General features: G+C 35.4%; 1 protein-coding gene across 1 annotated transcript in view; it reads right to left on the bottom strand.

Moving 5' to 3' along the window:
* The window catches only part of Gycbeta100B (guanylate cyclase soluble subunit beta-1-like), a 321,807-nt gene that overhangs the window by 67,837 nt on the left and 238,307 nt on the right, over positions 1 to 15,663 (bottom strand). Inside the window, exons 7-9 of the mRNA XM_075303266.1 lie at positions 9,170 to 9,430; positions 8,920 to 9,031; positions 3,482 to 3,641 (exon numbers count right to left, since the gene is read on the bottom strand). Coding sequence (XP_075159381.1) covers positions 3,482 to 3,641; positions 8,920 to 9,031; positions 9,170 to 9,430 — 533 coding nt within the window. The remainder of the gene's footprint in view (positions 1 to 3,481; positions 3,642 to 8,919; positions 9,032 to 9,169; positions 9,431 to 15,663) is intronic.

Genomic DNA, 15,663 nt, shown 5'->3' with positions numbered 1-15,663 from the left:
TTTTACTTTTACATAATACATGTTTGGCATAAAAAATTTCTAATAGTAGTAGTTCATTTAGCATTCTTATATCCTTTTTGTACAAAAGTTATATGGATTGGAATCTTAATGGCTCTTCAATATTCCTCATAAAAATTATGAGATCTGTTGTTGTTTTTTTTTATACACGGAAAATTGAATGGTGTCTAAGGGTTTCACATCATTATTGTTTGCCATTGTCACAGCCAAACACACACTCAGTGTTGCCGGTATTGGGAATTTTTCCCCAAATTGAGGATAGTTTTTATATCCTAAACCACATAGTGGTCAGGGTATAATAACTTTGATCTGCCAAAATATGTGCCTACCAAAAATATTGATTTTAGAACTTATCAAATATATACCGATCGACTCAGAATCACCTCCTGAGTCGATCTAGTGCTTGGTGTCCGTCCGTCCATGTATTTGTTGTCCGCAGGTTTCCGGCCGCAATTATTAACCGATTTTGATGAAATTTGTCATGTGGCGTTTTTTTCGGTACAAGGACGAACGCTATTGAATTTGGAAAAAATCGGATCAAAGTTAGATATAGCTCCCATATATATGTACCGCCCGATTTCGATAAATGGGGTCAGATTGCGTTCATTTTCTAACCGATCGGCATCAAAATTTCCCACAAGGTGATTCAATTGACCACCCTTTAAGTGTGCCGAAGTTGATTGAAATCGTTTCAGATGTAGTTATAGCTCCCATATATATGTATCGCCCGATTTTCCCAGTTTTGGCCATAAGTCTCTTATTTATCAACCAATCTTACTCAAAGCTGGGCAAATCTAATTTTCTACGTGCAAATTGTCGAAATCGGTTCAGATTTAGTTATAGCTCCCATATATATGTATCGCCAGATTTTGACTAATTTGACCAAAAATCCTTTATATATCAACCGATCTTACTCAAATTTGGCTTACCCTATTCTTCTATAGTACTGACTATATGTGCAAATTAGTGCAGATTTAGATATATTTTTGACCATAGTGGTGTCATTTATTAACCGATTTTACTCAAATTTAGCACTAGATAATCACCTGTAATATCAACAAAACCTGCGAAATATAACTCTAATCGGTTCAGATTTAGATATAGCTTCCATATACATATGTATCGCCCGTTTTTGAAAAATTTACTCCTGACCATACGATATTGTTTGGTAGGACTCACGCACACTCACGAAAAGAAAACTTGTACTCACGCACACTCACTCACGAAAATGTCGTGACTAACGAAAAATACCTTGACTCAAGAAAAATGTCGTGAATCACGATTAATTTTATGAGTAATTTAAATGGGCGACGTGTCTGAAATATGAGCATAATGAAAATCGAGAGCGTTATCAAAATCTTAACATCCCAGGTGTCACTAAAATTGTAAATGAATTTAACTCGAAAGCGTTTTATGTCCGTGGGCGGGATTATTTTCGTGAGTGTATTTTCCGAAATTCGTTACTCACGCACACTCACGAAGAAATTATTTTCGTGACTCACGCTCACGCACGACATTTGGTTCGTTAATCACGCTCACGCACACTCACGCCGTTGACATCAGCGTGACACTAAAACAAACCTGGAAATTATCATCCAAATCGGTTCAGATTTAGATATAGCTCCCACATATATTTGCAACGCTCGATTTTCCCAAATTTGACCATAATACTCTTATTTATTAACCAATGTTGCTGAAATTTCAGAATCACCTCCTGAGTCGATCTAGCGCTTGGTGTCCGTCCGTCCGTCTGTCCATGTATTTGTTGTTCACAGTATTCCGGTCGCAATTATTAACCGATTTGGATGAAATTTGGTACAGGGTGTTTTTTTGGGCACAAGGACGAACGCTATTGAATTTGGAAGAAATCGGATCAAATTTAGATATAGCTCGATTTCGACAAATGGAGTCACGTTGCGCTTTTTTACAAACCGATCGTCATCAAATTTTGCACATAGTAACCTTTTTCATCACCCTTTAAATCTAGATTTAGATATAGTTCCCATATATATGTATCGCCCGATTTTCCTAAATTTGGCCATAAAAACCTTATTTATTAAGCGATCTTACTCAAACTTAGCTTACTCTAATCTTTTATGGTACTGACAATATGTGCCAAAAATAATCGAAATCGGTTCAGATTTAGATATAGCTCCCATATATATGTATCGCCCGATTTTGCCAAATTTGGCCGTAAGACCCTTATTTATCAACCGATAGTACAGTACAGTTGGCTAAATATAATCTTCTATACCTCGAACTGTATGTGCTCAATTTCATCGAAATCGGTTCAGATTTAGATATAGCTCCCATATATATGTATCGCCCGATTTGGTCAAATTTAGCCGTAATATCCTTATTTATCAACCGCTCGTACTCAAGGTTAGCTAAATATAATCTTCTATACCTCGAACTGTATGTGCTCAATTTCATCGAAATCAGTTCAGATTTAGATATAGCTCCCATATATATGTATCGCCCGATTTGGTCAAATTTAGCCGTAATACCCTTATTTATCAACCGATCGTACTCAAGGTTAGCTAAATGTAATCTTCTATAGCTCTAACTGTATGTCGAAATCGGTTCAGATTTAGCTATAGCTCCCATATATGTGTGTCGCCCGATTTTGCATAATTTGGCCGTAAAACCCTTATTAATCAACCGTTCGTAACCAAGGTTGGCTAAATGTAATCTTCTATAGCACTAACTGTATGTGCAAAATTTCATCGAAATCGGTTCAAATTTAGATATAGCTCCCATATATATGTATCGCGCGATTTTGAAAAATTTTACCCATAATAACCTTATTTTTGACCATAGCGGCCTCATTTATTAACTGATCGTACTCAAATTTCACACAAAGTGATCTTCTGTGGTATCAATCATACCTGCAAAATATTATACAAATTGGTTCAGATTTAGATATAGGTCCCATATATATGCATCGCTGGATTTTGTCATATTTGGCCATAATACTTATAATACTTATTTATTAACCTACGTTATTCAATTTTAAAATTTTGATGTACTAGCTGATCGTATTTAGACTTACATGTAGCTCTTACATAAATCTATTGCACTTTTTGCAGAAATTTTGATTTGTTACCCACAACTAATTGACCGATTTCCTCTTTTTTAATAATGGACTCAATATTAGTGGCATACTAACTCTTTTGGTGCAAAATAAACTATAGCTCCTAATATTAGACATTTCTGCTCAGATTGTGACAAGACACCCATAAACATATACCCCCCTTTATGTTCTCCAAAACCTATACCAATGATACCCCACAAATGCTTATGTTTACTAATTCAGTAGGGGTGGTTTAGGGTATGATATAGTCGGCCCCGCCCGACTTTGTACTTTACTCGCTTGTTTTGTTTTTGAGGATGAAAGCGTCCCTATTTGGGTAACACTGGTAACACTGCCCACATCAACATACCCACCATATATAACACTTACCTTCAGTCTCAGATAACGTTCATGTTTGCCCATGGCACCTTGGCGTGTCTGCAGGACATAGATGGTATTAATGTGGGCCAATACATTTTCAAATGTCAACTGTAAATGGGGACGTATAGCTTCGAGGACTTCCAGTATTGAACAATTCTCATCGGCCACTCTGTAACCAAGAAGAATAAGAAAAAAACACATAAATTCAAGATGAGCAACAACAACAATAAGAACAAAAAAAAACAGCAATGTTAAAAACCACATCAATTGCGAACAACTTAACAATGATAGGGGCATACATTTATCACATCCACCCCCACAATGGAAAGGATATTAGTATGGCAAACCATATTCGTAAGGAATGCATTATACTATAATCTATGGTGGGGACTTGGTCCACAAAAAATTTCAATGAAAAGCTAAAACTGGTCTTAGGTGACTTTGTAGTTCTGCTACTTCGGATATTGAGAAGAAAGATAATCGTAGAGATATGTCACAGCTAAAAATTTACAGGTAGAATATTTCCAGGGTCCAGAACTGCATTTCTAGATGACTTTGTAATTTCACTGACACTTTGATCTTCATTGAATCTTCTCCATTGAACTCTTTTCTTTCTTTTTAGAAGTAAATTTTGCCTCATCCAATTCTATTTCAGGATTCAACAATTTCATTTCCTTGAATAGTGGTTCAATTTGTAATGTAAGTCGTTTTTAGATTTCTTCTAGAGCTGTAATGTAGAAGTTAAGACATTCATTTCCTTTAAAGTTAGCAAGTGATTTAGCAGCAATGCGATCTCATTGCCGACAATCACATAATCCTACTGTCAAGGTTCAACGTTTTTGAAATTGTGTCCCAGTTTAAAAAAGTTTTGTTGCGCCTATTGATTAAAGCTTTTACTAGCATTTGGGTCTTAAATTACCTGAAATACTAAACGAATTTGTTATTATACCCTGCTCCACACTGTGCAACAGGATATTATAAGTTAGTGCATATATTTGCAACACCCAGAAGGAGACGAGATAGACACATGGTGTCTTTGTCAAAAATGCTCAGGGTGGGCTCTTGAGTCGATATAGCGATGTCCGTCTGTCCGTCTGTCCGTTTGTCCGTGAACACATTTTTGTAATCAAAGTCTAGGTCGCAGTTTTAGTCCACTCGACTTCAACTTTGGCACAAGTATGTATTCTGGCTCAGAATAGATCCCTATTGATTTTGGAAGAAATCGGTTCAGATTTAGATATAGCACCCATATATATATTTCGTCCGATATGGACTTATATGGCCCCAGAAGCCAAAGTTTTACCCTAATTTACTTAAAATTTTGCACAAGAAGAGCAATTAGCACTATAGTCAAGTGTGCCAAATTTTATTGAAATCGGTTCAGATTTAAATATAGCTCCCATATATATCTTTCGCCCGATATGGACTAATACGGTCCCAGAAGCCAGAGTTTTACCCCAATTTGGTTGAAATTTGGCACAGGAAGTAGAATTAGCATTGTAGCTATGCGTGCAAAATTTGGTTGAAATCGGCTCAGATTTAGATATAGCTCCCATATATAGCTTTCGCCCGATTTACACTCATATGACCACAGAGGCCAATTTTTTGGTCCGATTTAGTTGAAATTTTGCACAGGGAGTAGAATTAGCATTGTAGCTATGCGTGCCAAATTTGGTTGAAATCGGTTCAGATTTAGATAAAGCTCCCATATATAGCATTCGCCCGATTTACACTCATATGACCACAGAGGCCAATTTTTAACTCCGATTTAGTTGAAATTTTGCACAGGGAGTAAAATTTGCATTGTTGCTATGCGTGCCAAATTTGGTTGAAATCGGTTCTGATTTAGATATAGCTCCCATATATATGTTTTTCTGATTTTCGACAAAAATGGTCAAAATACCAACATTTTCCTTGTAAAATCGCCACTGCTTAGTCGAAAAGTTGTAAAAATGACTCTAATTTTCCTAAACTTCTAATACATATATATCGAGCGATAAATCATAAATAAACTTTTGCGATGTTTCCTTAAAATTGCTTCAGATTTAAATGCTTCCCATATTTTTTTTTACTAACATTGTGTTGCACCCTAGTGCATTAGCCGACTTAAATTTTGAGTCTATAGATTTTGTAGAAATATATCAAATTTTCTCCAGATCGAGTGATATTTAAATGTATGTATTTGGGACAAACCTTTATATATAGCCCCCAACACATTTGACGGATGTGATATGGTATCGAAAATTTAGATCTACAAAGTGGTGCAGGGTATAATATAGTCGGCCCCGCCCGACTTTAGACTTTCCTTACTTGTTTTTTACTAACATTGTGTTCTACCCTAGTGCATTAGCCGACTTAAATTTTGAGTCTATAGATTTTGTAGAAATACATCAAATTTTCTCCAGAACGAGTGATATTTAAATGTATGTATTTGGGACAAACCTTTATATATAGCCCCCAACACATTTGACGGATGTGATATGGTATCGAAAATTTAGATCTACAAAGTGGTGCAGGGTATAATATAGTCGGCCCCGCCCGACTTTAGACTTTCCTTACTTGTTTTTTACTAACATTGTGTTCTACCCTAGTGCATTAGCCGACTTAAATTTTGAGTCTATAGATTTTGTAGAAATACATCAAATTTTCTCCAGAACGAGTGATATTTAAATGTATGTATTTGGGACAAACCTTTATATATAGCCCCCAACACATTTGACGGATGTGATATGGTATCGAAAATTTAGATCTACAAAGTGGTGCAGGGTATAATATAGTCGGCCCCGCCCGACTTTAGACTTTCCTTACTTGTCTTATTATAAAATTTCTTTAAAAACAAGTAAGGAAAGTCTAAAGTTGGGCGTGGCCGACTATATTATACCCTGCACCACTTTGTAAATCCACATTTTCGATACTATATCAAATCCGTCAAATGTGTTGGGTGCTACATATATAGGGGCTTGTCCCAAATACATACATTTAAATATCACTCGATCTGTACAGAATTTGATAGACTCCTGCTTCTGGGGCCATATAAGTCCATATCGGGCGAAAAATATATATGGAAGCTATATCTAAATCTGAACCGATTTCAATCAAATTTGGCACACATGACTATATTACTAATTGTACTCCTAGTGCAAAATTTCAAGCTAATCGGGATAAAACTCTGGCTTCTCGGTCCATATAAGTGCATATCGGGCGAAAGATATATATGGGAGCTATATCTACATCTGAATCGATTTCAACCAAATTTGGCACGCATAGCTACAATGCTAAATCTACTCCCTGTGCAAAATTTCAACCAAATTGGGCCAAAACTTTTAGGACCATATTAGTCCACATCGGGCGAAATCTATATATGGGAGCTATATCTAAATCTGAATCGATTTCAATCAAATTTTGCAAACTTGACTATACTACTAATTGTACTCCTAGTGCAAAATTTCAACCCAATTCGGCCAAAAATCTGGCTTCTGGTGCTATATAAGTCCATATCGGGCGAAAGCTATATATGGAAGCTATATCTAAATCTGAACCGATTTCAATAAAATTTGGCACACATGACTATACTGCCAATTGTAACCCTTGTGCAAAATTTGAAGAAAATCGGTATAAAACTCTGGCTGCTGGGTCCATATTAGTGCATATCGGGCGAAAGATATATATAGGAGCTATATCTAAATCTGAACCGATTTCTTCCAAAATCAATAGGGTTCTATTTTGACCCAAATTAGGAACATGTGCCAAACTTTAAGGCGATTGAACTTAAATTGCGACCTAGACTTTGATCAAAAAAAATGTGTTCACAGACAGACGGACGGACAGACGGACATGGTTATATCGACTCAGGGACATACCCTGAGCATTATTGCCAAAGACACCATGTGTCTATCTCGTCTCCTTTTGGGTGTTACAAACATATGCACTAACTTATAATACCCTGCTCCACAGTGTGGCGCAGGGTTTAAATATGGAAACATTTAGATCTGAGCAATTTTAAGAGAACTTCGCAAAATTTTATTTATGATTTATCTCTCGATATATAGGTGTTAGAAGCTTAGGAAAATTAGAGTAATTTTTACAACTTTTCGACTAAGCAGTGGCGATTTAACGAGGAAAATGTTGGTATTTTGACCATTTTTGTCGAAATCAGAAAAACATATATATGGGAGCTATATCTAAATCTGAACCGATTTCAAATTTGGCACGCAAAGCTACAATGCTAATTCTACTCCCTGTGCAAAATTTCAACTAAATCGGAGTAAAAGATTGGCCACTGTGGTCATATAAGTGTAAATCGGGCGAACGATATATATGGGAGCTATATCTAAATCTGAACCGATTTCAATAAAATTTGGCACGCTTGACTACACTACTAATTGTACTCCTAGTGCAAAATTTCAACCAAATTGGGGTAAAACTCTGGCTTCTGGGACCGTATTAGTCCATATCGGGCGAAAGATATATATGGGAGCTATATCTAAATCTGAACCGATTTCAATAAAATTTGGCACTTGACTATAGTACTAATTGTTCTTCTTGTGCAAAATTTTAAGCAAATTGGGGTAAAACTCTAGCTTCTGGGGCCAAAATCAATAGGGTTCTATTCTGAGTCAAACCACATACTTGTGCCAAATTTGAAGTCGATTGGACTAAAACTGCGACCTAGACTTTGATTACAAAAATGTGTTCACGGACAGACGGACATGGCTATATCGACTCAGGGGCCCACCCTGAGCATTTTTGCCAAAGACACTATGTGTCTATCTCGTCTCCTTCTGGGTGTTGCAAACATATGCACTACCTTTTAACACCCTGTTCCACAGTGTGGCGCAGGGTATAAAAAGTGGCTAAAAATTATCATACTGAGAGATCAACGTTTTTCGACACGTGCAAAAGTGTATAGATCTTAATGGGGAATAGTTGAAATGTAATTTTCCGTGATGATATAAAAGCCAATGAAACTCGTGCTGTTAATTTGTAAATAACATCAAATGATGTGGTTTTAGTTTAAGGTTCGTGGCTTCTTAAAAGTGATCATGGACGACCATAAATCAACAGATACATGGTTGGATCTTAACACAAGACAAGCGTGTGAATCATTCCACCACATGGTTCCCTATATGATTTTAATACAAATCGAATGCAAAGTCACCTATAACCACTTCACATAGTGTACGATACAAAACACAAGAACAGGAAAAGTTAAAGGAAATTATATGAGTTTTTAACATTCCATGACTATAACGTTTCAAGTTATTCGAATAACGATGAAGATGACAATGACTTCGACTATGAGGACTACAACAACTGCTGCTATGACATGCCAACCAAACACATTCTCCAATGACAATAGCAAATATGCAGGATATCTACATCATAATGACCTTAAGTGAAATTCAAGAGGATATACAAAAATGGAATACTTTCCAATGCACACTTACCTTGGTATGACTCTTGACACGGATTTGCCAGCCTGGACGATTTTCATTTGACGATCGAATATCAGATGAAAGGGAAAAATTTTACAAAACGTTGCGGGCGAGATTAAGGGAGCTTAAAGTAAAAGAATAAAAGAAGCAAACAAAACAAAAAAAGAATTTTATTACATTATTGATGAATTTAAAGAGATAACCAGGGTAGTAGGAAAAGACAAAAAAAAAACTGACATAAAACCACATAACCGCAACTTACCATCACAAAGAAAATCTGTGTCATCTGGTGGCTCTTTACCCGCCTCATCCTTTGAGCTGGATGTCTCATTGTCCGATTTGTTATTGGCCGATATTTCTCGTATAAGAAATTGTACATGGTCGTAACGCTCAATGTCATCACTTTTGTTCTTGAGTAGACGTAAGCATTTCTGTTCCTTGTCATCACTGTCGAAGCTATCGGCATTTGTCCCTGTCATTGATGAGGCGGAATTTGATTTGTTTCTTGTAAAGGGACATTGTTCTGTAATTTGAAATGTAAATTAAATGAAATAGAGAAAATAGTTGTGGTTGTAAAAGTTTTTTTTAGATTGTGACTGGGATTTTTGCTTGCAAAATGCAGAGTCCATTTTATAATCTTTGTCATTTAAATTGAGAAGAATTCCTTGGAATTTAGTTCAGATAATGAAAATTGTGAGCCTTGTTTAAATTACTTATTGCCTTACAAACTATACAGATGTTCTAAATAATTCTATTATTGAACAAATAGCAAATAATGTTAACAGAAAAAATTTCGAAGCATTTGACAAATGGTCAACGTATGTTAAATGATGCCAATTTATTGCACATTGGCAATAATTATGAAAAAAATTTATACCATCGGCCCATTTTTCCAAATTAAAACAAGTAAGGAAATTCTAAAGTCGGGCGGGGCCGACTCTATTATACCCTGCGCCACGTTGTAGATCTAAATTTTCGATACCATATCACATCCGTCAAATGTGTTGGGTGCTATATATAAAGGTTTGTTCCAAATACATACATTTAAATATCACTCGATTTGGAAGTAATTTGATAGACTTTTACAAAATCTATAGACTCAAAATTTAAGTTGGCTAATGCACTAGGGTGGAACACAATTTTAGTAAAAAAATATGGGAAACATTTAAATCTGAAGCAATTTTAAGGAATCTTCGCAAAAGTTTATTTATGATTTATCGCTCGATATATATGTATTAGAAGTTTAGGAAAATTAGAGTCATTTTTACAACTTTTCGACTAAGCAGTGGCGATTTAACAAGGAAAATGTTGGTATTTTGACAATATTTGTCGAAATCAGAAAAACATATATATGGGAGCCATTGGCGGAGCTAGAAATTTTCTCTGGGGGGGGCTATGCCCCCCCCAGACATCCTTCAAAATTTTGTCCAAATTTCCGAAGCGATAAATTACCCCTATTGATAAAACTATACATCCTCAATTTTATTGCGGTGTTAAAGGCAATATGCAGCAAAATCAATCAAAAACAAAAAAAAACTCAATCACAAAAATTAGTTGTATCAATTAATTTTTTAATTGGCTTTGATGATTGATACTATCATTTTTTTTTTTTTGATTGAATACATTTCAATTAAAAACAAGTAAGTAAAATCTAAAGTCGGGCGGAGCCGACTATATTATACCCTTCACCACTATGTAGACAAACATTTGTGTTACCATCTCAACTACTTAAAATTTGCTGGGAGCTATATAAAGGTTTGCATTTCCAGATACAAATACTTTTAATGGAAACAATTTTTTGTACTTCTACAAAAACTCTAGAATTAAAATTTAAATCGGCTAACGCCCTGGGATGATACACAATGTTAGTAAAAAATATGGGAAATATGAAGCGAGAGAAATTTAAATGCAATTGTACAAAAGAGATTTTTAATTTTTCAGGCGATACATATGTATTCGAGATATAGGACAATTAGAGTAATATTTACAATTTTTGCTACTCAGCAGTGGCGATTTTACAAGGATATTGGTTACACCCAGAGAAGGAATATGATCACCTCAAACATGTTTTAAGAGCAAAATGTTATTTTTGGGTGGTGACCATGTAACATGGTTTTCGCAACCATGTTATTTCCTCGGAAATCATGTATCTGATTTCGGCAAGCAGGTTATATTTGACGAAAAAATAACATTTTAGTGACAAACATGTTACATGGTCACCATACAAAAATAACATTTTGCTCTTGAAACATGTTTAAGGTGATCATATTCCTTCTCTGCGTGTATATCTCGCCAAGATATGTGTAGGGCGACTTGGAGCCTTATTTAAATCTCATCCGTTCTGTGGAAATTTTGGCATTGCAGTGTGTAGGATATGGGGAAATCATCACAGAATTTTGTGTAAACATTGAGAATTTTGGCCATATTTGTATTCTCTGTGGAAACTATCCAGTCAATTTGAGGAAAATCCCATTGAAAATGGGTCTAAAATATGAAACAGTCGACCATATTTCCCCAACTCTGGTGTACGTATATATGGCAGCTATATACAATCTGAACCGATTTTGAATAAATTTGACATGTATAGTTAGAATAATAATTCTGCTATCTATGCGAAATTTCACGTAAATGGGAGTATAACTTTGGCCCCCCTGGTCATATGAGTGCAAATCGGACGGGAGATATATATGGGAGCCATATCTAAATCTGAATCGATTTCAACCAAATTTGCCACAATTACCTATACTACTAAACGTACTCCTTGTGCGAAATTTGAAGCAAATCACGGCAAAACCCTGGATTTTGAGGCCATATAAGTCCAATCGGACGAAAGATATATATGGGAGCTATATCTAAATCTGAACCGATTTTAACAAAATTTGACACACTTAACGATACAATTAAACGTACCCCTTGTGCAAAATTTGAAGCAAATCACGGCAAATCTCTGGCTTTTGTGGCCATATAAGTTCAAATCGGACGAAAGATATATATGGGAGCTATATCTAAATTTGAACCGATTTCAATCAAGTGTACCAAGCATTGGTAGAATGCCAATTCTACCCTCTGTGCAAAATTTCATGAAGATCGGTAGTAAATTTTGGGCTCTGTGGTCATATGAGTCTAAATCGGACGAAAGATATATATGGGAGCTATATCTAAATCTGAACCGATTTGGCTGATATTTTGCAAGATTTGCGAGATTCATTAAATATTTGGATGTACGGTATTTCAAGAAAATTGGTTGATAAACACGCTAACTATGACCACATCGTAGATAATTATATATGGCAGCTATATCTGAATCTGAACCGATTTTTTCCAAAACCAATAGCAATTGTCTCTGTCTCAAGAAACGGCCCTATGCCAAATTTGAGGACGATCGGACTTAAACTGCGAGCTGTACTTTGTGCACAAAATTACATATACAGACAGACGGACGCACAGACAGACAGACAGACGGACATCGCTAAATCGACTCAGATTTTAATTCTTACCCGATCGGTATACTAAAAGATGGGTCTATGACCACTATTTCTTGGCGTTATATACAAATGCACAAACTTTTTATACCCTGTACCACAGTAGTGGTGAAGGGTATAATTAATTAGATCAATTAATTTCATGGTTGAAGACAAAAAATATTTTATTGTGTGTGGGAGCCGGTTCCACGACACCGCTATAAATAATCAAATAGCAACTTACCATTATTTAATATAACAAAAAATAAAAGCATTGCTTTAAGTATGTGTTTGAAAAATATTGTTTGTAATTTATTTTTAATTCAAGACAACAAACATATGATTTTTAAATTTTATTTAAAATGTGTGTTTTAAAACAGGACTAGAAATCATAAAGCAAAACATAAACTTAATATATTCATCGTGTATAAAAAATACTAAGAATAAAAAATTAAATAAAAGGCAAAAAATAAATTGAATATTATAAAACGTCTATCTTCGATTAGTTTTTAAAAATTCTCTGAGAACAGAATACAACGAAGCAACTGTCGAGAGCAGCGGTGCCAACTCTGTGGATTTTTCGTGATTTTGACGATTTTAGATGGTAAATTGGGCAAGTGACGATTTATGATTTTAATCAACGTAGTTATAAATTGACTATTTTTGAAAATGTGCGTCTCAAGTTTCCTTTTAGTGTTTTTATTACGTGTTTTTAGTTGTAATGTAAATATCAATACTAAAAAATATGCTTAACATACTCTCTCTGCCACATCTTAATTGGATTAAACACATCGCAAAGCTTGAATTAAAATATAAATCAACTGTAGCTTTGATTATTCTGGGGGGGCAAGAACTATTCTGGGGGGGGCATAGCCCCCCCCAGCACCCCCCTAGCTACGCCAATGATGGGAGCTATATCTAAATCTAAACCGATTTCAATCAAATTTGGCACACATGACTATATTGCTAATTGTACTCCTAGTGCAAACTTTCAACCAAATTGGACCAAAACTCTGGCTTCTGGGGCCATATAAGTCCATATCGGGCGAAAAATATATATGGAAGCTATATCTAAATCTGAACCGATTTCAATCAAAATTGGCACACATGACTATACTATCAACTGTACTCCTTGTGCAAAATTTCAAACTAATCGGGATAAAACTCTGGCTTCTGGGTACATATAAGTGCATATCGGGCGAAAGATATATGTGGGAGCTATATCTAAATCTGAATCGATTTCAACCAAATTTTGCACGCATAGCTACAATGCTAAATATACTCCCTGTGTAAAATTTCAACCAAATTGGGCCAAAACTCTGACTTTTAGGACCATATTAGTCCATATCGGGCGAAAGATATATATGGGAGCTATATCTAAATCTGAACCGATTTCAATCAAATTTTGCACGCTTGACTATACTACTAATTGTACTCCTAGTGCAAAATTTCAACCAAATTCGGCCAAAAATCTGGCTTCTGGGGCCATATAAACCCATATCGGGCGAAAGATATATATGGGAGCTATATCTAAATCTGAACCTATTTCAATCAAATTTTGCACATTTGACTATACGACTACGTGTTATGTTTGTACAAATTTTCAAGCAAATCGGTATAAAACTCTGGCTGCTGAGTCCATATTAGTGCATATCGGGCGAAAGATATATATGGGAGCTATATCTAAATCTGAACCGATTTCTTCCAAAATCAATAGGGTTCTATTCTGACCCAAATTAGGAACATGTGACAAATTTGAAGGCGATTGGACTTAAATTGCGACCTCGACTTTGATCACAAAAATGTGTTCACAGACAGACGGACGGACGGACAGACGGACATGGTTATATCGACTCTGGGACCCACCCTGAGCATTATTGCCAAAGACACCATGTGTCTATCTCGTCTCCTTCTGCGTGTTACAAACATATGCACTAACTTATAATACCCTGTTCCACAGTGTGGCGCAGGGTATAAAAAAAAAACTATATATAAGTTAGTTTCTGGTTGTACAAATCGCTAGTACGTGATAATATATCCATCAAACAATCTATACAAAAAAAAGTATAGCCTTAGAAAACTTTCAAAAAATTACCACTTGGATAAATGAGGACTAAAATAGGCCACATTCCATTTGGTCTGACCATCGCAGCAAATTTGAAAATTAAATAGTTTTGTAAGATCGTTTTTTCTACCGACGATATTCGCAAAAATTTAGATTTCTATAGAAAATTATTGTACAATTTTGCAAAATTTTAACGTCTATAGAACATTTTTGAAAAAATTTATTTCTATAGAAATTTTCATCAATATTTTATTTCTGTATAAATTTTTATACCCTGCGCCACACTGTGGAACAGGGTATTATAAGTTAGTGCATATGTTTGCAACACCCAGAAGGATACGAGATAGACACATGGTGTCTTTGACAAAAATGCTTAGGGTGGGCTCCTGAGTCGATATAGCCATGTCCGTCTGTCCGTGAACACATTTTTGTAACCAAGGGATTAGGTAGTAATTTAAGCCCAATCGACTTCGAATTTGGCACAAGTATGTGTTTTGGGTCAAAATAGAACCCTATTGATTTTGGAAGAAATCGGTTCAGATTTAGATATAGCTCCCATATATATCTTTCGCCCGATATGCACTTATACGGCCCTAGAAGCCTGAGTATTACCCCAAATTGGTTGAAATTTTGCACTAGGAGTACAATTGGTAGTATAGTCAAATGTGCAAAATTTTATTGAAATCGGTTCAGATTTAGATATAGCTCCCATATATATCTTTCGCCCGATATGGACTAATACGGTCCCAAAAGCCACAGTTTTACTCCAATTTGGTTGAAATTTTGCACAGGGAGTAGAATTAGTATTGTAGCTATGCGTGCCAAATTTAGTTGAAATCGGTTCAGATTTAGATATAGCTCTCATATATAGCTTTCGCCCGATTTACACTCATATGACCACAGAGACCAATTTTTTCCTCCGATTTAGTTGAAATTTTGCACAGGGAGTAGAATTAGCATTGTAGTTATGCGTGCCAAATTTGGTTGAAATCGGTTCAGATTTAGATATAGCTCCCATATATATGTTTTTCTGATTTCGACAAAAATGGTCAAAATACCAATATTTTCCTTGTAAAATCGCCACTTCTTAGTAGAAAAGTTGTAAAAATGACTCTAATTTTCCTAAACTTCTAATACATATATATTGAGTGATAAATCATAAATAAATTTTTGCCAAATTTCCTTAAAATTGCTTCAGATTTAAATGTTTCCCATATTTATACCCTTCAC

The sequence above is a fragment of the Haematobia irritans genome, chromosome 1 (genome assembly GCF_050003625.1).
Source record: "Haematobia irritans isolate KBUSLIRL chromosome 1, ASM5000362v1, whole genome shotgun sequence".
Lineage (NCBI taxonomy): Eukaryota > Metazoa > Arthropoda > Insecta > Diptera > Muscidae > Haematobia > Haematobia irritans.
This window is presented reverse-complemented; position numbering and strand designations above follow the sequence as displayed.